The sequence below is a fragment of the Chaetodon auriga genome, chromosome 18, assembly GCF_051107435.1.
Source record: "Chaetodon auriga isolate fChaAug3 chromosome 18, fChaAug3.hap1, whole genome shotgun sequence".
Lineage (NCBI taxonomy): Eukaryota > Metazoa > Chordata > Actinopteri > Chaetodontiformes > Chaetodontidae > Chaetodon > Chaetodon auriga.
Window position 1 is genome coordinate 21,783,499 of NC_135091.1, and position 27,698 is coordinate 21,811,196.

The 27,698-nt window shown below is 41.2% G+C and overlaps 1 protein-coding gene across 1 annotated transcript; it reads right to left on the bottom strand.

Moving 5' to 3' along the window:
* Window positions 1–54: 54 nt before the first annotated feature.
* Window positions 55–27,451, bottom strand: cenpe (centromere protein E). The gene is made up of 57 exons (XM_076757041.1): window positions 27,358–27,451; window positions 26,635–26,747; window positions 26,418–26,507; window positions 26,189–26,307; window positions 25,981–26,100; window positions 24,405–24,486; window positions 24,249–24,316; window positions 24,097–24,171; window positions 23,912–23,963; window positions 23,620–23,707; window positions 21,881–22,010; window positions 21,462–21,581; window positions 21,196–21,348; window positions 20,958–21,108; window positions 20,741–20,840; window positions 19,036–19,480; window positions 18,692–18,748; window positions 18,189–18,356; window positions 17,960–18,034; window positions 17,516–17,584; window positions 16,475–16,606; window positions 15,545–15,722; window positions 15,275–15,429; window positions 14,721–14,825; window positions 14,462–14,632; window positions 14,190–14,330; window positions 13,454–13,675; window positions 13,241–13,333; window positions 13,068–13,151; window positions 12,790–12,906; window positions 12,574–12,690; window positions 12,260–12,481; window positions 12,047–12,139; window positions 11,874–11,957; window positions 11,597–11,713; window positions 9,864–9,980; window positions 9,551–9,772; window positions 9,338–9,430; window positions 9,165–9,248; window positions 8,887–9,003; window positions 8,654–8,770; window positions 8,326–8,559; window positions 8,105–8,188; window positions 7,808–7,924; window positions 7,485–7,706; window positions 7,014–7,094; window positions 5,884–6,009; window positions 5,609–5,803; window positions 5,298–5,507; window positions 4,218–4,430; window positions 3,805–4,008; window positions 3,177–3,353; window positions 2,932–3,032; window positions 2,550–2,647; window positions 1,680–1,815; window positions 1,235–1,581; window positions 55–152 (listed from the first exon to the last, which is right to left on the bottom strand). Exons 1-57 carry the CDS (start codon window positions 27,411–27,413, stop codon window positions 73–75), a joined length of 7,737 nt encoding a protein of 2,578 aa, XP_076613156.1. The 5' UTR covers window positions 27,414–27,451; the 3' UTR covers window positions 55–72.
* Between the last annotated feature and the right edge of the window lie 247 nt (window positions 27,452–27,698).

Here is a 27,698-nt window from a genome sequence, read left to right on the forward strand (position 1 = left end):
CAAGAGACACTTTATTACTAAGATTATAAAACACTGACAAGTCATTTAAAAACAGGACATGTGAGGAACCTTTCATTGCGTTTTACACATATCCTCTTGCTTTGGAGACTTAGGCCACCACTCCTCCTTTCTGTCTGCTCCCACAGCTGCATCTGCAACACGACACACTCTGATCAGCCAAAGCAGTTCTCGAGAAATGTAGAAACATAAAGTGAAGCGTACTGGTGTCTGTCCTTCACTGGCTGTGATGTTCATGGAATTCTTAAACCAACCCCACTGCACGAGTGCCAAACCAAAGAGTAGCGGTTATAATCAAGTGTTTCGGTCCCCCACCAATGTGTTTACAACCAGTTAATAAACAAACCATAATGTTGATGCCAAATCAGTAGAATATTATGCCATCACAGGACACAGTACTACACTCTCTGCACATGCTCTAAAAAGCAACACTGTAGTATGATGTTAATGTTAATGATGCTAAGAATAGTGGCTGAGATTTGACTGATATTTTAGAAGCCATTTGTTTGTATGTACTGCCAAAACTGGAGCTTCAAAATGTAAATTAGGGGCAGTAGTTAATGGACGCCCATTTTCGCCTGGAGAAACAAATATATATGAATAGTTACGAATGACAAAAATGAGCAAATACCCTTACGTTTTGTAATAATCAGAAAATAAGTCAACATTATGACATTAATAAAAATGATTAGAGTTTTATTAAAGCAAAATTATTAGCGTCTTAAAATGTTTGATTCCAACTCAAATATTGAAATAATAGGTAAAAGGTAAAACATTTGAGCATGGTATCATTTGATCCTTCAAACTCACCATCAAAGTAAAAGGGAAGGAGCCTGTGTGTGTGTGTGTGTGTGTGTGTGTGTGTGCGTGTGTGTGTGCGTGTGTGTGTGTGTGTGTGTGTGCGCGTGTGTGTGCGTGTGTAGGGATGAGCAGTATCCTGTTTCGGTCAGAAGTGTACATAAACCAAAAAACATATGTGCACACAGCCCTAATACTGATTAAGGATTTCAGGCTGGTGGAAGACTGGTGAAGACCCAACACCTCATGCTCCTGTTAGTGATGATTCCAAACACAAAATGATTTCACAGCCCTTACCCTTGTCTTCATCTGGTGCATCAGGAACAAGAGAAACCTCTGGCAAAACAAACAGCTCAGGTCTTTATGATGTTAAGACCAGACACACAGTACAGGGAGGGGGACTTTCGATGTGGCTTACCTGGAATGGTTCCGAGGCTGGAATTATCAAAGAACTGCTTGGGACAGGTTCTGGACATCAGCTCCGAGCTTCCACTCATATCAAAGAATCTGCATTTGGGCGAGTCGAGCAGAGACAACTTTGGAGACTCCAGAACCTTCCTGGGAGAGTCCAGGACCTTCTTGGGAGTAACCAGAAGCTTCTTGGGTGAACTAAACGTGTTGGAGGAGTCTGAGTTCATGGGAAGGGCCCTCTTGGTCAGAGTGCAAGGTGATGAAGGCTTCTCCACTTCAGCTGCGCTCCTCCCCTTCAGCTTGATGGCTCTGCTCTTCCACTTGCTAATCTCTGCCTGCTGACTGGACACCAAGCTGATATGACATGGGGAAAGATGTCAGAGCTGGAATAGAAGATGTGAAAACCACATGAGCTGTCCAAGCAGTTCCAGCCTCGAACCCGTTCATCTTACCTTTCCAGCTCACTTATTTTCACTTGAAGCTGCTTGATTTCCTCCTCCAGTTTGGTCTTTTCCAGCGCAATGCTGCTCTTGATCACCAAACCTCTGGGGTTGGTCAGTCTGGCATGAAGGTCTTCACCCTGCAGGACTGAATTCATCATGACAACATTAGTGTAAATATCATCTTCAAATGGGTCACAAACTTAAAGGTTCTGGCCATAAACAAGAAAAAAGCAAAGGAAAGTGACAGCCGCCTGTCATGAGCTCCATTAAACAGCTTGGCAGGTATCAGGAGTAAACTCATTTTTAACTTGTGCGCACAAAGTCATAGTTTGGAGGAGCTACATTGGACGTTCTTTCGACAATGCTGGCCAGCTTTGACAGTTAGGTGCACGCTTGCTTCCGACACGATGTTGTGCCATCTTTGACATCTCTTAAAAGTATGTTAAAATGTTAACAATGCTGTTCAACATAATGTTCTGTTAATCTCTGTGTAGAAATGATTCATTTGAGAGCACAAATGACTATTTTTAAGGCAAGATTTATTGGGCTCTGTGCAACTGTATGTAGGACAAATATGTTAGCAAATCAGCTGTTAAAGTACACATCAAGAAGACACAGAGCGACATTAGCATTCATCATGGAGTCCTGTTTCAGACAAAAATAAAGACGTGCTATAAAATGCTGCAGAGTAGTACCACAGGTAGGCCTACAAAATAGTAAATATATAGAGGTTTTTGTGAGCAGAGGTTTCATTTCATGTTGTGATCCTGCTTCTACATCAGCAATTATCTCATAAAACAGTCGCTAAAGAAAACTTTAACTCTGTGTTACCATTTTCATCAGATAAAAACAACACACAGACAAAGACTGCTGACTTACATGACTCCTCTCCTTGTTGCTGGGATTTCCTCAAGGTTTCTTTCAGCTTCCTCAGTGAAACTTCCTTTTCATTCAGCAGTATGGTCATCCTCTGGATCCTGAGAAGGGCAAGTCTCTGGTCAGAACAGTCAGTCATTGGATGAACAGATTAAAGTATTTTCTCTTTAGCGAGAAAGAGGTGAGAAGGCCAGCTTATGAAGCGATAACCGAGCCTGTTTCACCATCTGCAAACACATTCTGAAACGCTAAAGAGAAGGTAACCACAAAAATCCTGACATCGCAACAAGCCACGAGGCACAGTCAATCTATATGAAGATAGAGAATAAAAAATAAAGACAAAACAAAGGAAGAAACAAAACAAATGCATCCAAAGGGCTCTTACTCTTGTTGATGTTTGTCAGATGCTGAAGTCAGCTCCACCTCCATTTTGAACAGTTTATCCTGGAGTTTTTCCAGCTCAACACCACTGGGTGATGATTTTCTCTGAACCAGAAAAAGACAATTATTCTTTTTTTAAAAACCCACCAAGTGTATGTCAAAGAACCAAAATTTGAAGTCAAAGCATGCTCAGAATGTGCTCTGTCAGCTATAACAGGGGCAGCTCTTACGTGAGATCTTTAGACAAACCTCAGACTCCTGTAGTTTGCTCCGGAGGGTTTGGATTGTCTTCTCTCTCTCCTCCACCTGTGCACGGCTGTCTTGCAGCTCTGTCTGCAGGAGCTGAGTAGCCTTTTTGTGGTTGGACAGCACGTCCCTGGCTCTCACCTGAGTGTCCTCCAGATTCTCATTTTGTGCACTCAGAGCCTGAAAAACAGCACAAAATCTGTCACCGTCTGCACAGACAGGTTTCAGGACAGTGTGTGTGGGACTGAGTGAAAATAAACAACAGTGTGTGTTCATGGTAATGAAGGGACACGTCACTCACTGCAACAGTGCGGTTCATTGTTGTGTTTTTAATAGTTTTTGGACAATAATGGAGCTCTATGGTACAGAGGAAGAATATATATCAGGCTTTAATACGCACAATAATTGTAAGTAACCAACTGTGAGAGAGGGCACTTATTTTTAATTTGGGATGTAAAGTAAAAAGCCCTCATCTGCTTGAGTTATTTAATCTGTCTCTTGAGATATTTGGATTTGAATTATGTAATGGAAACATTTGCCAAGAAACTCATGAAGAAAACCCACCGACTCGCTGTTACTATATGGTACTACTTGATCGTAAGTGCATAGAAAACAGATATGGCAGACGTACTTTGACTTTTTCTTCAGTTTGCTGGAGCTGAAGAACAAGGCGCTGGTTGTCCTTTAGCAGGGAGAGCTCAGTCTTGAGAGGGGCTCCGTCCAGCGCCTGCAGCAGAGTGAAACTCTTGCTTCTCTCCTCTCTGAGTTGAGCATCAGCCTGGGCCTCCAGCAGCTTCAGCTCTTCAAACAGACTATTCTGTTCATCAATGATGCCCTGAAGGAGTCAGGTGGACAATATAACATTAGAAAGACAGGCAAATACCACTCAATACATACATAACTTGACCTTTAAGGTTTGTAAACCTTAAACCAGCAGGCACAGGAACAGCTTCTTCCCCAGAGCTGTTACCCTGCTGAACCCTGTCCACCAGTAGCAACCTGAACCAAAACCACAGAACAATCAGGAAAGTGAAGGAACACTACCTGCAGAGTCATCTTCCTGCTGTGTAACACTGCAGATCTGCGGTCCAGCTCACAGCTCAGGATCCTGTCCAGTCTGCTGAAGCTGACTGGCTGTTTGGTGAACATGGCCTCCACCTGCTCCTTGAACTCGTCCCTCTCTCTGGACTCAGAAGACAGATCGCTGGGGAAAGACGCCATGTTGGCCCAGAGCTTCTCCGAAATGCTGACCATTTTCTATAAAACCAACAGAATCATCATAAACTTTCAGTATAGTTATTTGGCGAAATGGAAGTATAATAAGAATTTGGACACGCATATAATCTAGTGTAACACATTTGAGAAATATGACTTAAGTGAGCTATGTGTGAAATGACTTTAAACTCTAAAGCCCCATTCGGACTGGATCTATGTCTCTACAAAAGGTTGGGTGATTTTAACATTACGTGCACTGGTCAGTAATTTTAATCCTATTTAGAGGGTGTGTATGAGTCACTTTTCACCTTCAGTAATAATAAAAGACACAATGACCCATTTCTCTATGAGCTAATTTAAAGCTGTTCTGGAGTGATGTTCTTGTAAGTGGATGTCAGATTTTTGTCCCTCTACATTATTATTTTTAACCAGATCAGTGTGAAATCTGACCATGGGCTCACACCAACGTATCAGCCTACTTGGGAACCAATATGATAACAGCGAAAGTTTAAGCCAGCAGGAGAAAAAGAGCCTGAAAGAGCTCATCCAAAGCTGAGCTACAGATACTGTACAGATACCTGTTTTTTTTTCCTAGATTTGTTAACATTTTGTCAAATTGACAAGATTAAAATTCTGAGTTCTGAAGCATGTTTTTCCTATGACCTTTTTAGTGGGTTTATGGGTGTTTAATCTTGACATCAGAGATAATGATATCCTTGGAAAGAGTAAGTCAAACTGAATGGTATCAGTGTTGTTGCATTGATGGTGTTTCTCATACTGAGAAGGAACATAATTTTGACTCAGGTGTCTAGCGATTTAATGCCTTACATCCCTCCTCTAATGTTACTCCAGTCCAAATGGGTCTTAAAACATTCTGACTTTCTCAAAAGGCAGAGCAGCAGAGCCAACCTGAAGGTAGAGGTGCCTCTTGTCCAGCAGCTCAGTCAGTCTGTGATCCCACACTGTTTGGAAGTCCTCGTCTTTAACAGAATAGCTGGGTGCCTCCACTCTGCACAGCAACACATCCTGCAGACGCCTCTCCTCAAAAACAGCCAAGTCTTTCTTCACCAACTCCTCAAACAGATTCCTGTAGATCTGGGCTTGCACCTTTAGGTGCTCCTGGAAGCAGACAGTTCTCAGGTTATTGCCTGATCAGAAGGGTGAAACCTTTATGAAATTTTAAGAACACACACACACACCAAAAAAAACATGAAATTTACCATAAAGTTCCCCAGACTTTGAAAAGTCTGCAGCCCCAACTGACAGACTGTAGTGTAGGCATTCATGGTAGGTTTTGGTAGGGAGGTCAGATAAGACTGCTTCAGGAAACACTGCACTTTCAGGGCACTGACCAGACCTGATGAGTTATACTTGGAACAAGTGTCTATGAAGTGCTGGAATCTTCTGAAGGACTCCTGCAATTACATGTTGTAATTATGTTAGAATGTCAATGACGTTCAGCTGCTGATTAATAAAAATTTGTTGATGGAATTACCTGAATCTGCCCAGTAGAGTCCTGCAGCCGTGACAACGCTGCCTCCTTGACTCCACTGGTGCTGTGATCCAAACTGCTCAGCTGCTCTCGGAGTGCTGAGATGGTTGTGTTCGCTTCACTAAGCAACTGGAAGGAGAAGAGGAAAAAAACAACAAAAAAAAACCTCAAATCTATTTTTATGCAGATAGTAAATCTTGTATGCAGGTGGCTTCTCTCCAGTTGAACATATTATTGAGATTATAATCTGCCTTTTCAGACATCTCTGCAGAACCTCAGGTTTGTTCAGAATGCTGAAAAGACAAATGCATTAAGTTCTAAACTTTATATCTTCTGCCATCCAAACACATCCTGGTACTGAAACTGAAGTTCTTTAGTCTTGTAAATTTTTAAACCTCATGTGAACAACTGGCACAGACTCTGAGGATGACAATGAACTGAGAATAAAGCAGGTTTTTCTCATGTGGACAGATGGACCACGGTGTCTGTGCTTGATTGTGGAGATATCCTGAACTTACATGCTGCTCATTCCACTCTGAAACAGCTGGATGCAGTTTACTGCTGTGCCCTGTGTTTCAACACAGGAGATAAATATCCTGCTCATCACTGTGGACTATATGACAAAGTAGGCTGTTCCTCAATAGCAACAAGAAGAGAACTACACACAATCATGTCTTCTAATAAATAGTTTCTTCTTAAGATACCTCAGTATATCACATCTCTTCTTTAATTTAAAACTAGCGATCATCCATGTAGATCCCAGGACTGGCTAATTCTTTATACCACACCAGGGAACACTGAACTTGAGACTCCCCTCCAGGACATTTTTTTTTTTTTTTTTTTTTTTTTACAAAGGACTTTCAATCTTCATCTGATTCGTCTCTAGTCTCACCTCAATTGATGAATTTAAACTTTGAATTGCAGACCTCACAGATGTGATTGTTTTGTATGGTGTTTGATTGTGCCCATGTGTGACTGGCCATGTTTTATTGTGTGACCTCTCAGGATACTCAGTTACAAAAAGGGACCTTGATAATCTCAATGAGACTAAATGATTAAATAAAGATTATAAAACACTGAAACAAAAAAGACCAGGGAAAAAACGCATCTCTCAAGTTGGACTGTTGACAAACCTGCTGTGAGGCGTCGTGTTGAACTTCAACACAGCTTCGTTTCTCTCTGTTTGTTTGAAGCTGCTGCTCGAGCTGCTGCATCTGACAGTAACAACAGAGACAGTGACAGAGACAATGTCATCCACAATCTCAGAAGCCTTCTCATCTCTTTGATGATTACTGTTCACACAAAACATCCTTGAGAGGACAGATTAAAGACGTTTAATGCATTACTATTTTCCAGTGAATTTTTTTTTAGCATCACTATTTTCCAGTGAATATATCTCTGTAAATGTAGTGTAAAAACACTGCATGTTTTGTTCTCCAATATTTTCAAATTCCTTAAAACCACTTTTCACACGTTTGATTTTATGCAGCTTCAACGAGAAATATCGCATGTTAATGTGAGAGCTTTGGAAAGAACCTGCCTAACTGGTTCCGTTATAACTTTGAATAATTATATATAATTAAGTTCAAATTGAACAAACGTACCATCTCCATCCTGTCCTCCAGCTCAGCTCTGAGCTGCGTCTTCTCCTGTCTCAGTCCTTCCAGTATCTCCTGCAGCTGATCTCTCTCCTCACTGACAGACGTCACTCTGCACAGCAGCTTCTCCATCTCCTCCGTGGAGCTTTGACAGCTTGCTTCCTTCTCAGAGAGCAGACGGTCTCTCTCTGCTTCAATGCTCTCCAGTTTCTCTGTGACAGTCCTTATCTGGGATGGAGAGAACAGTGAGATGGATCACCCTGCTTTGAAAACAAGTGCTTCATAAAAGTTATTTCAACTGATAACAAAGCAAGGTGTTAGACACTAACCTGTTGATCCAGAGAGCAGTCCCTCTCCTGACTCAGTGTCTCAAGATCAGCGTTCATCTGCTTCTGTTCACATAGCTCCTCTTGGACTGACTTTAAAAGCTCTTGTGTTGTGGAAGCCTTTTGTCAGTCAAATATACAATCATGTCATCAGGGGCAGAAACACACAGAAACACACAGAAAATTGGCAATGTATCAGAATATCTGATAGCGGAAATCCACAATAATACTCCCAAAATGAACTGGGCAAAATTGCATAATTACACCTTAGCTGGATCATATGATGACCAGCGGCCTCACCACATTCATGCTGTGCTGCAGATCATCTTCCAGCTGCCTCTTCTGCTCAGTCACAGTCTGCAGACACGTACTCAGCTGTGCTATCTGTTGAAAGGTGATGCGGGCTGATTATTCATTTGTATCCTTTAAATATTTGCAAAAACCTTTGCCACAAACTCTTCCTGATACTGAAGATAGTATCCCTTTTGTTGACAGCTGTGTCACTGTATACAGACACGAACCTCAGTCTGCAGTGTCTCCATCCTGTCCTCCAGCTCTGCTCTGAGCTGCGTCTTCTCCTGTCTCAGTCCTTCCAGTATCTCCTGCAGCTGATCTCTCTCCTCACTGAGAGTCGTCACTCTGCACAGCAGCTTCTCCATCTCCTCTGTGGAGTTCTGACACTCAGTCTCTGTCTTAGACAACAGGGCATCCCTCTCTGCTCGTGCACTCTCAAGCTGCTCGCTCAAAGTCTTCATCTGTTTCATGGGGAGATTTACAACTACAGTCAGAACACTGACAATGAAGAATCAGTTATAAATAAATTAAATTTTTTTCAACATTTCAGCTCACCTGTTGTTCTAACTCTGATTCCTTCTCCTCACACAGTTTTGTATGATCGGAGCTCTTTTGCTTCTGCTCTTGGAGCTCCTCTTGAAGAGCATGTAGAAGACACTGAGTCTCTGAGACCTAAAATAAGAGAACACTCTGTCATTCAAAATCAACAACAAAGGGGATAAAGTACTTCGGCAAAAAAAATATTTCTAGACATACAGCTTCAGTGAAATATGTAGCAGGAAACAAACCTGTTGTTGTAGCTGAGCTTGTGTCTCTTGGCTTTGTCCTTCCAGGTCACTGTATTTTTGATTCTGCTCTTGGAGCTGCTGCTGAAGTGAATGTAGAAGGCTTTGAGTCTCTGAAGCCTACAAATGAGAAGAAAAGTTGAAAGTTTTCCCTTCATCCCTATGAGACTAAAAATATAGAGAAGTTTGTGAGCAAAAGCCATTGAACATCACTGAGAGTGTCATCACATTTAAACCTCAAAACACTAGATATCACTTTGACCAAACCAGCATTCCCTCACCATCTCCATGTTACGCTGCAGATCATCTTCCAGCTGGCTCTTTTGCTCACTGACGGTCTGTAGAGTAGCCTGTAGCTGCTCTATCTGGGGAGGAAAATGGCATTTACTGTTGATTTGGGTCTTTTCGTGGGATTTTTGTGGTGTCGATAACATCTGAATTCAAGTGCTGTTACCTCTTGCTGAAGTTGGGTGACTACCTCATCATGTGCTTGCAGTTCTGAGGGCATCATCTCTGACTGCTTAAAGTCACTGTGGGCTTGTGCAACCTGTGACAGAAGACAATTCACTTTTTCCATTTTGCTTTGTGGGCAGACAGAGATTCAATAGACATGAAATGATCAGTCATACATGAAGAAGAACACTTAAGAAGAAACAGTGTTTCATACCATCTCCATCCTGTCCTCCAGCTCTGCTCTGAGCTGCATCTTCTCCTGTCTCAGTCCTTCCAGTATCTCCTGCAGCTGATCTCTCTCCTCACTGAGAGTCGTCACTCTGCACAGCAGCTTCTCCATCTCCTCAGTGGAGTTCTGACACTCAGTCTCTGTCTTATACAACAGGGCATCCCTCTCTGCTCGTGCACTCTCAAGCTGCTCGCTCAAAGTCTTTATCTGTTTCAATGGGAAGATTAACAACTACAGTCAGAACACTGACAATGAAGACCCAGTTATAAAAATACCCTTTATTCATATTTCAGCTCACCTGTTGTTCTAACTCTGATTCCTTCTGCTCACAGAGTTTCATATGATCAGAGCTCTTTTGCTTCTGCTCTTGGAGCTCCTCTTGAAGAGCATGTAGAAGACACTGAGTCTCTGAGGCCTAAAATAAGAGAACACTCTGTCATTCAAAATCAACACCAAAGGGGCAAAAAATATTTCTAGACATACAGCTTCAGTGAAATACACTGCTCAAAATAACTGAGGGAACACTTTATCATCACAGTATAACATCAAGTCAGTTAAACTTCAGGGATTTCAATCTGTTCATTTAGGAAGCAAAAGTGATTGTGACTCAGTTACACCTGCTTTGGTGCAAATGAAAGTGACAACAAGTGCAAAGGAGAGGCAAAAGCAATATAACCCCCCCAAAGGGAATGGTTTTACATGTGGTGGCCATTGACACTTGCTCTCCTTATCCTTCCTGACTGATTCTTCTCTAGTTTTGAGATCTGTTAGTGTCTGGTAGCATGAGGCAGTACCTGCAGCCCAGTCAGGTTGCACAGGTAGTCCAGCTCCTCCAGGATGGCACATCCATACATGTGATCGCAAGAAGGTTTGCCGTGTCTCCCAGCACAGTCTCAAGAGTGTGGAGGAGATACGGAGAGACTGGCCATCACACAAGGAGAGCTAGCCAGGGCTGCAGAAGGGCATAAACCCAGCAGCAGGACCGGTATCTGCTCCTTTGTGCAAGGAGGAACAGGAGGAGCACTGCCAGAGCCCTACAATGACCTCCAGCAGGCTACTGGTGTGCATGTTTCTGACCAAACTGTCAGAAACAGACTCCATGAGGGTGACATGAGGGCCTGGTGTCCTCTAGTGGGAGCTGTGCTCACAGCCCAGCACCGTGCAGCTCGACTGGCATTCGCCAGAGAACACCAGAACTGGCAGGTCCACCACTTGCGCCCTGTTCTCTTCACAGATGACAGCAGATTCACACTGAGCACATGTGACAGGCATCAGAGTCTAAAGACACTGTGGTGAACATTATGCTGCCTGTAACATCATCCAGCATGACCGATTTGGTGGTGGGTCATAGCCAATGGTACCCTGACTGCTGTTAGGTACCAGGATGAAATCCTCAGAGCAATTGTCAGACCCTACATGGTTGCAGTGGGCCCTGGGATCCTCCTGGTGCAGAGCAATGCCTGGCCTCATGTGGCCAGGGTGTGTAGGCAGTTCCTGGATGACGAAGGCATTGATGCCACTGACTGGTCATCACATTCCCCTGACCTAAATCCAACTGAGCACCTATAGGGCGTTGTGCATCGGTGCATCCAATGCTGCCGACTACCGCCACAGACTGTCCAGGAGCTCACCAATGGCCTGATGCAGGTCTGGGAGGAAATCTCCCAGGACACCATCCATCTACTCATCAGGAGCATGCCCAGATGTTGTGGGGAGTGCATAAAGGCAAGCGGGGTCCATACACACTACTGAGTGACATTATGAGTTACCGTGATGAAATTCATGCAAGTTGGATCAGCCTGTAATTTCAATTTTTTACTTAGATTTTTGGTGTGATTTTGAATCCTGCCCTTAATGGGTTGATAATTTTGGTTTCCATTAACCGCCGTTATATCACTTTGTTCTCAACAAATTATACAATGTAAATCAATAAAGATTTTCAACTTGAATAATTTGTTCATCATGATCCGACGCGTGATTTAAGTGTTCCCTTCACTTTTTTTTGAGCAGTGGAAGTAGTAGGAAACAAACCTGTTGTTGTAGCTGAGCTTGTGTCTCTTGGCTTTGTCTTTCCAGGTCACTGTATTTTTGATTCTGCTCTTGGAGCTGCTGCTGAAGTGAATGTAGAAGGCTTTGAGTCTCTGAAGCCTACAAATGAGAAGAAAAGTTGAAAGTTTTCCATTCATCCCTATGAGACTAAAAATATAGGAAGTTTGTGAGCAAAATCCATTGAACATCACTGAGAGTGTCATCACATTTAAACCTCAAAACATTAGATATCACTTAAACCAAAACAGCATTCCCTCACCATCTCCATGTTACGCTGCAGATCATCTTCCAGCTGGCTCTTTTGCTCACTGACGGTCTGTAGAGTAGCCTGTAGCTGCTCTATCTGGGGAGGAAAATGGCATTTACTGTTGATTTGGGTCTTTTCGTGGGATTTTTGTGGTGTCAATAAGATTTGAATTCAAGTGCTGTTACCTCTTGCTGAAGTTGGGTGACTACCTCATCATGTGCTTGAAGTTCTGAGGGCATCATCTCTGACTGCTTAAAGTCACTGTGGGCTTGTGCAACCTGTGACAGAAGACAATTCACTTTTTCCATTTTGCTTTGTGGGCAGACAGAGATTCAATAGACATGAAATGATCAGTCATACATGAAGAAGAACACTTAAGAAGAAACAGTGTTTCATACCATCTCCATCCTGTCCTCCAGCTCTGCTCTGAGCTGCATCTTCTCCTGTCTCAGTCCTTCCAGTATCTCCTGCAGCTGATCTCTCTCCTCACTAAGAGTCGTCACTCTGCACAGCAGCTTCTCCATCTCCTCAGTGGAGTTCTGACACTCAGTCTCTGTCTTATACAACAGGGCATCCCCCTCTGCTCGTGCACTCTCAAGCTGCTCGCTCAAAGTCTTTATCTGTTTCAATGGGAAGATTTACAACTACAGTCAGAACACCGACAATGAAGAATCAGTTATAAATGTCCTTTTCTTTGTACATTTCAGCTCACCTGTTGTTCTAACTCTGATTCCTTCTGCTCACACAGTTTTGTATGATCGGAGCTCTTTTGCTTCTGCTCTTGGAGCTCCTCTTGAAGAGCATGTAGAAGACACTGAGTCTCTGAGACCTAAAATAAGAGAACACTCTGTCATTCAAAATCAACAACAAAGGGGCAAAAATATTTCTAGACATACAGCTTCAGTGAAATATGTAGCAGGAAACAAACCTGTTGTTGTAGCTGAGCCTGCGTCTCTTGGCTTTGTCCTTCCAGGTCACTGTATTTTTGATTCTGCTCTTGGAGCTGCTGCTGAAGTGAATGTAGAAGGCTTTGAGTCTCTGAAGCCTACAAATGAGAAGAAAAGTTGAAAGTTTTCCCTTCATCCCTTCGAGACTAAAAATATGGAGAAGTTTGTGAGCAAAAGCCATTGAACATCACTGAGAGTGTCATCACATTTAAACCTCAAAACACTAGATATCACTTTGACCAAACCAGCATTCCCTCACCATCTCCATGTTACGCTGCAGATCATCTTCCAGCTGGCTCTTTTGCTCACTGACGGTCTGTAGAGTAGCCTGTAGCTGCTCTATCTGGGGAGGAAAATGGCATTTACTGTTGATTTGGGTCTTTTTGTGGGATTTTTGTGGTGTCAATAAGATTTGAATTCAAGTGCTGTTACCTCTTGCTGAAGTTGGGTGACTGTCTCATCATGTGCTTGAAGTTCTGAGGGCATCATCTCTGACTGCTTAAAGTCACTGTGGGCTTGTGCAACCTGTGACAGAAGACAATTCACTTTTTCCATTTTGCTTTGTGGGCAGACAGAGATTCAATAGACATGAAATGATCAGTCATACATGAAGAAGAACACTTAAGAAGAAACAGTGTTTCATACCATCTCCATCCTGTCCTCCAGCTCTGCCCTGAGCTGCATCTTCTCCTGTCTCAGTCCTTCCAGTATCTCCTGCAGCTGATCTCTCTCCTCACTGAGAGTCGTCACTCTGCACAGCAGCTTCTCCATCTCCTCACTGTGAGTCTGTGTGCTGGTCGTCCTCTCAGTCCACAGACTGTTTCTCTCTGCTCGCACACTCTCAAGCTCCTCAGTCAGAGTCTTCAACTGTTAAATTGTGAACACTTCTTATCAGAAATTATTTACACAGGACATATTCAATCTGCTTGCATGAGATCATATTATATATAATTTATCTAGCACTGAGTATAAAATTATGAAGTGGGAGGAGCTGCTGGTTCTGGAAGTTGTCGTCCTCATTCTGAACTCTAATTTCATTTTCTTTTTTCTTTCACTGATATGGTCAAACATTTAAAATTGGCATCAAATGTCTGGTCAGACTCTTCAATGAAATCATTCTGTGAAGCTACTGTGCAGCTGATTTAACATTTGAGAATTTTGATTTCTTCTCATATATGAAAAAAAGGAGTTTGTTAAGAAACGTGTTTGTTGTTCTCAAAGAAAGGTACCGAATCAAGTCAAATTGCAGTATTGGTGCTGGTATGGAAACAAATCACATGTAACAAAGGATGCATTTATTAGAGTTGTTGGAATGGCATCATGTAAGATTTCATCTTGTGAAAAGAGATCTATTTTTTCCAGTTGATCAGGAATCTCTTACATGTGTTTGCAGCTCCTCCTGCTGTGCGCTCATCTCACTGGGAGGTTTAGATGTTTGTGCAGTCTCCAGCTGTTTTAGCCGCTCCTTCTGTTCACGATTCTTCTCCAGGACTGTCCTCAGCTCCTCCTGGTTCTCAATCATCTGTTTGTTTAAAAAAAAAAAATGCTTTTGACATGCAGAGACAAAAAACAAACAGCAGAGGCCCAACACAGCCGACAGAAATGAATGCTTTTTAAAATGCAGACTGGTGAAGCAGTCACATGACAACACACCATCTCAACGTTTTCCTGCAGGTCCATCTTGAGCTGGTCTCTCTCTGCAGTGAGGGAAGCCACAGTCGAGAGCAGCTTCTCCTCCTCCTCTGCAGAGCTCTGAACACCAGCCTTCAGGAGAGTGTCTTTCTCATCCCGCATACACTGAAGCTCCTGTGACATGCTCAGCATCTGTTGGGAAGATCCACAACAATCATTCCCAACACTGACAATGTAAGATTAGTCGAAGGAAAAACTGCTTCACTAACATTCAACTCACATCAGAGTCCTTTTGCTCACAGAGCTTCACCAAATCTGAGTTTTTCTGCTTCTGTTCTTGGAGCTCATTTTGAAGAGAGTGTAGAATAACTTGTGTCTCTGCAGCCTAAAAATAAGGGAACATGTTGTAAATCCAAAAACAACACATGGGCTTAAGTGATTTAAACAGGGGCACAAGACAGCTGGTTTAGCTAAAAAAATATTAAAAATTAAATTTAAAAAAAATGGCAACAGCTTCAATAAGTTAACATGATAAGATTAATTTCAGAAGCATTTTAAAATAATTAAAAATATAATTAGTTATTTTGATATTTGTCTTACAAACACTTGAGAAACATCCAAAAATAAATTCAGCTGTATCCTGTGTTTTTTAAATTGAAGTTGTCATGAGAGGATGGCACTGTTCATCTCTCAACATGAACTGATTTGTATTGTCATTTTAACATGCAGAAAAAGCAATGCATTCATCTCCAGATGTCACTGGAGAGAGCAGCTTCTCCGTCTCCTCTCTTTCTCTATCTGACACAGTCCTCCGAGGACGTCTGGAGGACTGACCTGCTTCATCAAATGGTCCACTTTATCTGGAAGAGCCTGGTATGAAGCCAGTTCCTCCAGTTGAACTCTGAGGGCTCCCTCCGCTTCACGAGATGCCATTAGCTCTTTGTTCAGGTTAGCCACTGTTTTCTCAAGTTCCATGCTGTCTATCAGATCTGGAGACAGAGGACATATTACAACTCACATATGATTTTACAGACTGAATGCATGCACCCACAATCATCAGATCAGCAGAGTTACAGTACATCAACACCCTGATTTTAAACCTACTTTTTGGGACTTTTCCATCGAGCAGAGTGGTGAGCTTGGTGTTCTCATCGAACGCAGCTTTCAGCTCTTTTTGGAGGTCAACCTGCATCATTCTGCAGCGTGACTTCTCTGCCTCAAGTTGAAAGCGCAGGCTGTTCAACTCACTGTCCATCCTCTCATGGCTGGCAGTCAGAGTCGCCTGGAGAAAACACAAGGACAAGAAACATTTAATAAAAATGACACTGACATTAGTCTCGGTGTCACTAGTACAGCTATGACAAAATCATGAAGACAATAAATACACAGAACCAAACAGAAGACCATGTGCTAAACAGGTGTCACTATCACTGATTCCAAACTAGATTTTGGTGGAAACAGACGTCACTATGAGGTCCTGGTAATGCTCAGAACCCCCTATATTTTGGTGAGCTCTTAGTGACATCAAAGAAAATAAGACACAATAAAGTGCAACATGCTTTGCTGTCAGTTACAGGAATAAACTTATAATCAGTAAAAAAAATGTTTTGATTTTCTCCACATGGTCCATGGAGCGCTGATCGTAAGTCAGAGTGAAAATTAACAGGACTAGAACCAAACCAGCTGAGCCACAGGTGTTAAAATGACCTGAGGTTGATCCACAGATACTAATTAACTGATCTGACAAATCTGACAGATCTTTTTGAGTATTTTATGGCTTCATTAGATGAGAGGAAGAGAGAGATGCAACAAACATGTCCCCTATTGGATTTGAGCAAAGGAAGTTGTGGTTTACAGACACCAGCGTCTTGACACTGAAGCCACCAGGGCGACACATCCCTTCTATACAACAAAATTCAAATTTAAAAACAAAACTTTTGGGCTAAACTGTTAATTAAGTTAAATCAACATTAAAATCAGCATTGAACTGATGAGTCAACAGTCAGACTGTTTGTGGGTGTTCCCCCCACTTACAGCTGTCTCCTCCAGAGTGATGTTTTGACTGCGCAGGACAGCCCATTCCTTCTTTGTGTCTCTGCTGAGCCCCTCAGCGTCATCCAGAGAGCGACGAAGCTTCGCCACTTCCTGCACCAGGTCCTTACCGTTCTGCGAGGAGGTAAAACAACAGAATTGGCCTGCTTACTTATTTGATTATGATCCCTGATGTCAACTGCTTTCATTTTGTTGTTATGTATAAAGTTAGGATTCTGGATTTTCCATGCTTTTTAGGAGTCTGTTTACACTGATACAGATTCATAAAAATGACCTAAATTTTGTAAAAAGGTGAAAACATTACACAACGATGGGCTAGTGCAGCTTAAACAAATTTGTTTTATTTTCTTTATTTGAAAGTTCCGCCCCCTACAGTGCCTGCTTTGAAAGATTCTGGCCCTTGGAGAAATGTATTGAGGGCTCCTGCCATACATCGTGTTATGAATAGGCTAATACGTTATGAAGTGTATTGTTTTCCATTTTGACATAAAGTTTCTATTAATCAGTAATGTATTAGTGATGTTGAATATACAGTTTAGTTGGAGATCATTCACAGCGATCCTGTCCCAGATGAATGTGGTGTTAAGGTAGCTTATTTCCCTTTCACTTCCATTATCATGGCAACTGCTGGAGACAGTGTTATGTGTGGCTTCTGCTGAGTTCACACATTAACGTTTCATTGTCTCGGGCAATTTGCTATCAGATCCTAAATCACAGATTCTACATCTAATGGAAATGTATGAATCAGATCAAATCAAATGAATCAGAAATAAATATGGACTGACTGTCTGCGCCTTGTCTGCCTATCTCAAGAGATGTGACGTCAATTAATAGTTTAAATGTTATTTTGTTATCAACAATCATTCCAGACCTCTAACCTTGAAGAAAAAAATATCTGCTAAAAGAGTCATTTTATGGACTGGCTCCATACTGTACTTTAAAATTTTTTTACAGGTGATAAAACAATAATTAAAAAACAAAACAAACCAAAAATGAATAAATATAACCACACCACACACATACCATACTCTGAAGCTCCTCTGCAAAGTCACTTTTCTTCTTCAGCTCCTCAGACAAAGTTTCTAGTTTTTTCTTGAAAATAAAAATAAAAATAAAAATAAAGAACATTTAACAAAACTGCCACAATTGTATTGTCTCACTTGTAATAATAACAGGAAGAATAAACATTACTATTGCAAACCATTTCAGAATTCTCAACATTTTCCTCAGTATCTGGAAAATGTGGTATCTGGCTATAGTGGTAGGGGCAATGCAAGTAAAAAGCAGATTGGTCTTAAAAATTGTTAAATTCAGCAGTAACCGCTGTGACACACGAATTGACTCTGGTTCAGTATGTTTTGTGTGTCCTGTAACTGACACTTCTCTCACACAAAACAATGTCTATACATTAGATACAGTTTCAGACTGAATAAACATGAGGAGGAACTCCTCAGCATGTCATCTTACCTGAAGCTCCAGGAACTGGAGTTCAGAAGATTCGATAGTCTTCTTCAAGCTCGATATTTCATTTTGCAACTCCATCTGTGTGACCACACAAGCAAAGTGAACACAGAGTAAATAAATATCACAGAAATCACTTGAAAACAACAACAAACAAAGCCAAAGCCAATACATCTCAGTCCACTGCCTTGGATCCAAGTAGTGTCAGTGGAGATTGAATGGAAACAAACTTCACCTCGTGCTCTTTCCTGAACTCCTCCTCTAGAGACTTGAACTCATCCATTTCTCTCTTTTCCTCCAGCTCTTGTGACAAAGCAGCATTCTTCTTCTCCAGACTCTCAATCTGCTCTAGTAACATCTCCTGCTCCCGCTTCAGATTGTCTCGCTCACCAAGCACCACATCCTACAAACATGCAGATCAGTCCATTTAAGCAGCAGTAAGCATTGTCCTATTGTTCTTTGTTGTCATCACTAGTAGCTAAAACTTTTAACTAGTTCCTGAAAGTTGTTAGCACATGTTGCACTCGTGTCTCTGTAGAAAAGAAAATATTTTCATTTGACCCAATTTCCTTGGGGACTACAACAGTTTCTCCAAAAGTAAATGACTCTAGATTGAAAATGTTTTCCTTGTTTATTTAATACCTTTGAGTCATAAAACTGAAAATTCCATGCATTTTCATACAGATTAGAACAGGTATGGAGGAATTTGTTTTCTGAATTTGCTCTATCGAGCACTACCTTTTCTGAAGCCAGATGTTCACACAGCTCAATGGTCTCTGCAAACTCTCTCCTCATCTGGAAAACAAGTATGAAGATTAGTACAAAATCCAGCAAATACCAACCAAGCCAGTTTAAAAACAATTAACAGCATGCAGAAGGTGCTACTCTCATCTGTCATTGTGACAAGGGGGACAATATGATGAAGCAGGTGAGTCCTTCAAACATCCTCTAATGGACACTGTCCAACTGAGATGGAGAGCATATCTCAGTAATCAGGTGTAATTATGGGATTTCAATCTGTGTTGTCTCAGGTATATGAGTTGTCTTGATGCCAGATAGCAGGTAGATTATACACAGCACACCTGTTTGCTTTCACTCTGAGTGTCGCTCTGCTCTTCCAGCCGTCTCTCCAGGTCTGCCATTCGGAACTCAAACATCTCCACCTTTTCCAGGGCCTCGTGCTTCTGCTGGGCCTCTGTTTGCAGCTGCAGCTCCAGCTCAGCTGCCCTCTGTTCCATTGAGTGTGTTTTCTCCAGGGCCTCGTGCTTCTGCTGGGCCTCTGTTTGCAGCTGCAGCTCCAGCTCAGATGCCCTCTGTTCCATCGAGTGTGTTTTCTCCAGGGCCTCGTGCCTCTGCTGGGCCTCTGTTTGCAGCTGCAGCTCCAGCTCGGCCACTCTGCAATCTAATGTTCCTACCTTTGTCATAGCCTCCTCTTTCTGTTGACTCTCCATTTCCAGCTGCAACTCAAGGTTGGACACTTTCCCTGAAAGCTCCCTTATCCCGTCTGGAGACATGAAGTCATTTGGACTGGAAAAAAAGAAAAAATAAAGATGACTAATGTGTGCAACAGTGAACTACCTGAAACACTGAGAGCAGTTTTGTTTTACAGTAGCTGTAAGTGGCCAGCGGAGCTGGGGTTTTTTTTGTATTATTCATGTTCCCGAAAAGGTAAATATTGACGTCACATGCCAGTTTTGCCACAGTAGTCGACGGGCACTGAGCAGGTGGTCGGGAGAGCAAATAGCACAAAGTAAGTTGTAAATTAAAACGACTAGAAGTTAAATTAAAATTTTGTGATGTTTGACAATAAGCCCAACATTTATGTGTGTGTGTGTTTTTGTTCATCACCGTGTGCAGTTGGTCCGAGGCCGGTATTTGACCATTTCAACGAGGCTATCTGTATCTAGTTTGCACCCTTGGTAGGCGAAGAGAGGTATGTGACATTATAAATATTACTGGTGTGTTGTCTTTGTATTAATGGGCTGCTGGGGTGTGCAACTAGTGCGGGAGTGAACGAATGATTAAACGCCAGAGTGACTAAATGAAATCATAATCCATGTTTAGACTGGGTGATATCACAAACTGTGAGACCACAGCGACTTTGCCGTGCCATTTAAATTGATAGCACTAGATAGAGCCCTGTTTTTCTAGCCTATATTTGCTTCCATTATAGGAAACAGGCACCATGAAAAGTATTCTGAAGTAGTAGTTCCTCTTCATGTACCATGGTTATTTAGACAACTACGAAGGGATTACTTTGATATTGAAGAAAACTTATGATTTGTGGTTCATTCATAATGCACAACAGAGATGATTAAGTCCCCGGAAAAAACGGGAGTCAATAACTTCCTGTTGTGCGTAGAACACTGTCTTGCACCTGCCCTTTTATCTCATGTATTATCATACCCTGTATCTCTGCCTTTACGTCTCCCCTTCACCTCTAGGGGTTGCACCCCACATTTTGAAGACCACTGTGGACTATGTTGCAAATCAACGAGCACAACTGCTTTCTAACAATAACAGATTTGCAAGATTTCTGCATCAGTGTGAGAATGTACCCTTTACTTGTCAGGTATTAAATCTGCTGTATCAGCCAAAGACAAATATTCCCATTCTAGACCTCTAAATACACCACAACATCGATAATGGACAGAAACTTCTGTATGCCATCATATAAGACTTTATACAAATAAACCATCCCTATCTTACTCTAGAATCTAATTCACAACTTAAATTTGATGTCTTGAAAGTGACAAATACTATAAACATTAACAGAAAGACACTCACCTGTTTTCAAAGCTTCGAGCAGTCACAGAGCTCTGACTCATCTCCATTTCATCTGACGGCTCGTCAGGAATCTCCCAGCGAGAGTCAAAGTCCTCATCATCTGTTAAAATGTACCATGTATGCATTCAACTGATTATCAGATGGGAATCATCAGGTGAATTTTGATTTGGAGTCCGCATATACTGTCCTAAGTTGTATTTCATGTGCTCTTCCCTACCTTCACCCAGCTCCATCAGACAGGAGCGGTCAGCTTTCCTCTTCAGAGTGCCAGATTCTGCAAAGCTGAGGTCCGATGAACCACTGACACAGGTAGACGGACGGGCAAATCTGAGCATCTTTCCTCCCCACGTAACCCTGCGTTTTGGCATCTTAAAGACAGGCCGTGAGACATTAGAACTATGATAATGTAGAGAAAGCTGTACTCTTATTGGAGCTTTATTTTGTGTCCTATTTACCTTTCTCTCAGGAACCAGGTTTGAGCTGGTGACAAGCAGTTTGGTCAAGTTTTTGATCCTGTCCTCCTGTTCTCTCTGGAGCTGATCCTTCTCTTGGAGCAGCTGGGACAGAACCTCCTTCTCCGTCGCTGTGGTCTGTGTGACTGAAGAAACCTGTAGGGAGGTAATCTACACATTAGTGGATATGAAGTGTTGCTTTCGACCAGTAATAGGACAAAATGAAAGTAAGAATGTAACTGAAATGGGGGGTGAGTGATGACACTTGCCTCGTGAAGCCGCCGCTTGAGGTCTACAATTTCATTGCGATACCTTTTGAGCAGAGCCCCGTCATCAGACACCTCTGTCACATGAGGGTCATTCTTCATTTTCTTTGCAGTGCTGGCAAACTAATATAAAAAAACATTTTGTGAAACATCATCTGCTTTGATTTCTCAGCATGTTCGCTGTAGTTGCTCATGTTTTAAACATACTGGGTGGACTGTTTTGGATGTTGGGAGCAGATTCAACCCATACATCCAATTGCTAAGCTGCAGAGCTTCATCTTGCATAAATTTAGAGGGGAAAGGATCAAATCTCATAAAAGGTACCACACCATTTAGTATTACAAGATAGTAAGTGAATATAAAAATGTCATGGTAGAGGGATTAGGAGGTATGCAGGATAGAAATCTGCATATTATACCAACCTGCAGAGTGGTGAGGGTTTCATCCAGAGTGACAGGAGTAATGGTGCAGATGATGACCGTTTTAGCATTCCCACCCAAGGAGTTCTGCAGGATGCGGGTTAGCTTACTGTCTCTGTAGTTAGTGAAACCCCTGAAGAGAGAGAGGGTGAATAGAGAGAATGAATGATAGTCAGCAAATATCAGCACACTGTTCAACGCATACAAAAACTATTTTTTAAAATCTCATCATTTTACCTTATTTAAACATGATGTGTTTACTGGAACCTGAGATCAAATTATTTTGTCTGTGATCCCATTTGGTTCTAGAACCATTTCAAATCAATAAGGATGCTATTTACTCAATTCCATCATTAAAACTCTAAGGAGTATATTGAAGGAATGGTACACCATTTTGGGAAATGTACTCTCTTTCAGAGAGTTTGATGAGAAGATCAATATCAGTCTCATATCTGTGTTCAGTAGAGAGCAGGGCCTGGTTCTTCACCTAACTCAGGCTACCATACTGTGATCAGGCTAAAATAATTCTCTCACAGTTTGTTAATCCCACATGAAGTTAACTTGAATACAAGTGCGCTGCTATTTTGAAATAAAGGCAAAAATGAGTACAGAGATGAAACTATGACCAGTATACGTAATATTGGCCACGTGCTGATTATGTGATTGCAGGTACACAAGGTAGGTGTTGGGAATGCTCCTTGATCGCACTGGGACAATAGGGTCATGGACATAGGTCTCATTTTCTGTGTGTTCCTGCATTTTTACTGCTGTTATTTTGTTCGACATTGTGCTCCACAATGTTATGAGGTCTGTTTTGGTGTTGATCTCAATACTCCATGTGTTTTGACGTATCTACAAAGATCAAACAAAGAGTGGACGATGTGTAAATACGGCTGAAGGGACAGCTCCCACTGTGGAGATGGTATTGCCAAATCTCCACTGGTGGACACATTGCTACTGTATATACTGTCATACTGTTTTTAGTTAAACAAAAAGGATCTTACTCTTTAACAAAAAAGGGATCCTTTCCATAAGGTTGTCAGATACTTAGAGAATAATAATGTGAGCCTGTCAGTGGCAAAAACAAACACTTTTAGTGGATGTATGTAACATTGCAGCACGTTCTGTGGCTGCAGCACTCTTATTCAAAACGGGACCAATTTAAAAAACTGTTGTCCACATTAGGTACTTAGATACAAAAATATGGGAAAATAGGATCCATTATTACAGATAATATTGATCAGAATTTCTCCAGTTTGCCTGGGACATAGAAAAAAAAGAAATAGACAAGACAAGTGGACCAGCAGAAATTGGAAAGTCTGAACACAATTTCATTTTCATTGATTGCAAATGAAACGTAAGTCAAGTGGAAACAGCTTCAACAGCAACAGTCAGGAAAAAGGCGCTTCCATCTCCCATTAAGCATATTAGCCCATTTTCAGAAAATCCAAAAACCACCTCAAACGAGTGTACAAACCACTTTGTAGAACTGAGCAAGTTTTTTCGAATTTAGCCATTTCCATCAACCTTTTTCTAACATAGTACTTCAAAACATACATAAAATTTTACTGATGGAAAGACAGCTGGTCAGACCGTGTCCAGAAACTCTGGCTGATTATAATCATATCGTAGTGATACAGAGCATAACCCAATCAGTTACTGGATGTAGCTGATTGGGTTATGAAATCATTATATCATATTCCATCAAAAATCATCATAAGTGATGTCCACTGTCTACTCACTTCTGGCTTTCATCAGTCAGTTTCTTGATCACTTGGCCAAGGGTGAACAGACTGCGATTGATATTGCAACCTTCTTTGAAACGTGTGCCTAGGACATCAAAACAGATGGATTACTGTAAACAGTGAAGTTGAGATAATACATTGAAAACATTGTCTTGAAACAGTCTTTGTTCTGTTTTCAGCTGAGTGTATGTCACAAAGGATTAGCAAATCATCACATTCTCTTTTATGTTTTACACAGCATCCCAACTCCTTTGCAGTCAGGGCTGTAAAACTCTTAACTCCACCGTACCTTCTGTTCCTGTTTGACTTGCTCTTTCAGATCCAGCAAGATCAACTAAATTCTAGAAGATGAAGCAAAAATGCTGGTGACCAAATAGTTATTACAACACAAACAATGATACAGACAGCAAGATAGAAAGCAAAGGTAACTGAAAGACAGAAAAACAAGGCAATAATAAAAAGGAGTTAGCTCACCAAATGAGACACAATAATGGCTCCATCAGCATTTTCCCCAGATGCTGGGTCACTCCTTTCTCGGCTCTCCAGGATCTAGAGGAAACTAAATCATGAGAAGTCCACATTTCCCCAGAATTCTAGATGTTACTGTATGTTTTGGTGTTGCTTACCATTCGGAAAATGGTGTGTGAGCGGCTGCTCCGCTGGTTCATTTTTGTCTTTCCATAGTGACGGTTCTCTACAGAGGCAGAAAATATATTGGTTGTTATACACAGTCTGCAATGCACAACATGTAGGAATGATTCAGCAATAACCTCAGATCTTACTTTCTCCTTTCCGAATCCAGGCCAAGGCTTGTGCAGGAGACGTTACCAGTTCCTCAGTCAGGTCAGCCACGTAGATGTTTTTCTGCACACAAAAATCATTGAGACACAATCAAAATAATAGAAAAGTACATCTTTTCAGGGTTTCTGGCGTTCAGTGATCCTACACTAAGTATGTTACTATGGAGCTTAGACCCAGTTTCCTAAATCATCCTTAAAAGGGGTTCACCACTGATTGAGTATTGTACGCACTTAAACAAAATTTCTTTTTTTTTTTCTGGAAAAAGGACGGTCCAAAAATGAAGCAGCAGTGGCTAATATATCCTTGCTTTTCCCCCATAATAAAGCTCTATTATCATTTCAAACTTAATTGTCCCTAGTCTGTAACAAAAACTTTCCACTGAAAATGCGTAGTCTCCAAGCCTAAGCTGAGACAGTTTCTCAGTTTTTTATAACATCTGTTGCTAATTACCTTGAACTCTGTCAGCAACTTGACAACAGGGGAAAATGGACCTCGGCTGTCGTCTTGGTTAATGTACTCTCTCTCTAAAACACTCTCTAAAACAAAGTCACACCCAATATGCACCTGGGTAAATGGAATCTGCATCTGGATACCTGATCCAGATAATAAATAATCCAATGCTTTCAGATCTTTACATCTGGTATTTTCAATGTGTTCTCATATCCTCATTGAGATTGGATCTGAACCTGTAAGTAACTTGTAAAACACTGTCTATGATATATTCTTAACTATTTGTCCCTCCTTGTAATTTGAGCAAATATATTAACTTATTCCTTTCCTTCTATAAAAAAAAAAATATTGAGAGTTTATCCCACTGTGTGACTACCCACTGTATATCATTCATTTCCCACCTGTATTGCTTTCATTTCTCACAGTTCAGATGAATAATTTCATGGCACAGATCAGACATACTGTATAATTAGTCATTTGAGGCGTGTCTCTCTCAGCTTTGTCACTTGGTTGTACTCTAAATTTGGACAACAACCTACATTTAATGTTTGCTGAAAACAAATATCTGTATCACTGTGATGTTGTGAACAGATGCCAGAGCGTTGTAAGGATTGTGTTGACCTAAAACCTGAACACAATGCAAGCCAGGCTACCTCCAGATGTGGTCAGACAGATCTGATCACACTGTGATCATGACGCATTTACACCTTGTACTCCCATGGTTTCCTGTATGTGGACATGTGAAACCATCACATTTTAATTAAAATGATCAAGCTGATTGCAGCAAAATAATTTCAGAAGAATCTTTCTCTTTTTCAACAAATATTAATCTATTAATATTGTAGTTACAAGGCTGCATCTGAATTACAATGTGTAAGATACACTACACAAATTTTCATATCTAATGTTGCACATTTCATATTCAGGTTGTATCTACAAGTTGTCAACACTCATCAGCCAAACAAAGATGATTACACAGCTGAAGTGAATATTTCAGATCGTAGTTGTAACTGGTTACTTGCAAATGTTGAAAATCAAAAGATTTAATAAGGGATACAGATCGGATAAAATGCTACCAAGGCCCAAACTTCTAAGCAGCCCTCTTACATTAATTGTCTCTCGGACTTCCAGGGGTTTTCTCTTCCAGCTGTCGACAAGCAGATCAGTCACAGTTTCGTTATAGATTTCCATGTAAGAAACCCTGAGCAGGAACTCCTTCTTTGGACACTTTAAGCAAAAGAGAAATCATTGGTTAGAATAAACAATAATTACACAACAAACAGAGCATGTTTCAGACATGTGATAAAATTCTTACATTTTTAATGGTGTGGAAGACATCCTCCACAGCAAGAGGTATCACTCCAGGAATATGGTCACTCCCCATCATGGTGAAGGTCTTTCCAGAAGAAGTCTGCCCATAAGCAAATATGGTTCCTGTGGTTCAAACACGGAATAGATATATACACAAATACATCGACAGTAAGCGTATGGAACAACATGTTGTGGGAAGACCTGTCTCACTGTTTTCAGTTTTCATTGCATACCATTGTATCCTTCAACAGAGGAAACAACCAGAGGTTTCGCGATGCCCTGATACAGCTGATTGGTTGTTTCTTCAGCAGTGAAAACTCGATCTGTGAACAGCAGAGTAGGAAAGTGAGTGGAAGTTTTATTTCTAGGACTCAGTAATAATTATCTCAAAGGGAACCACAAAGCCACAGTTAACACATTTCTTAACCCTGCACATGCAGCAAAACATACCAAAACTAAAGCTCTTGGTGGAATTCCCATCATCGATCTGATGAATTGATTTCTTGTCAGCTTTCCAAAACAGCTGAACAGAATCTGTATTCTCCAATGCAGTACTTTCTTCCCTGAAACAAGGACACAAATTCAAGATACATGGAAACATTAACAGGCTTTGTTGACAACATCGTCAGTTGCTCTGTGGGTATTCGTTTGTGGCTGGATTGCTAAATCGTGCGTGATAACTTTAAGAGCAAGGGTTTGGAAAAAATCAGCTAAAAGAACATTTTATATGAAGGGAAGAAATTAAATATTGCTTTGTTCTGAATACCTATACCAATACCTACCTACCTACCAATTACCGCTAACGTTCGTTAGAGTGGAACGAGCGAACACGAAAAAAAGAAAACATGCTGTCTTCCTGTTTTTGTAACCGTCTTTCAAATGCGTTTCTGCTAACGGTCTACGTTGACTTACGACTCCACAGCACGAACGTTAAGCAAGTAAAGGCACATTTTATTCAACTTAACCGTAAAGCAACACGTTTTATCGTTAACGCCTGATACACAATAAATAACGTTACTTGCGGAAACAAAGACTTCTAACTTTGAAATCTAGCTAATAACAAATTACTAACATTACTTTTAGTGACGTTATTTGTCAGTAGCAGCATTAAGGCTAACATTAGGTTAGCTACTAACATGTAACTTAGCTAACGTCTATTGGCTCTAAACTTACCTCGCAATAAGCGGACGAACTCGAACACAGACTTTAACCGCCGACTCTTCTGTCATTTTTGTGCTTGATAGTCACTCACCAAACATGAAATAAGCACGCAAACTAATAATGTTATAACTGTCATAAATGACAACAATAACTACGCCTAACCATCTTCTGGGAGTGAACTAGAAGGAATTCCCATATGTTTGAATTTCGTCGACTTTGTTTTGATTGGTCAACGTCATCGGAGGGACAGATCCATATGGAGGGAGGGGAAAAATCGGTTGGGGTAAGTCTGAGTTGCGATTGCGCTTTTAAAAATACACTTTTAAAAACTTCAGTGGCTCAAATATAGGAAA

Coding starts and splice junctions, on each gene's coding strand:
- cenpe (XM_076757041.1), bottom strand. CDS start 27,413: ATGACAGAAGAGTCGGCGGTTAAAGTCTGTGTTCGAGTTCGTCCGCTT. Junction 21,349..21,461: donor TCAAGCGGCGGCTTCACGAG/GCAAGTGTCATC, acceptor ACCTCCCTACAG/GTTTCTTCAGTCACACAGAC. Junction 9,249..9,337: donor TCACCCAACTTCAGCAAGAG/GTAACAGCACTT, acceptor TTTCCTCCCCAG/ATAGAGCAGCTACAGGCTAC.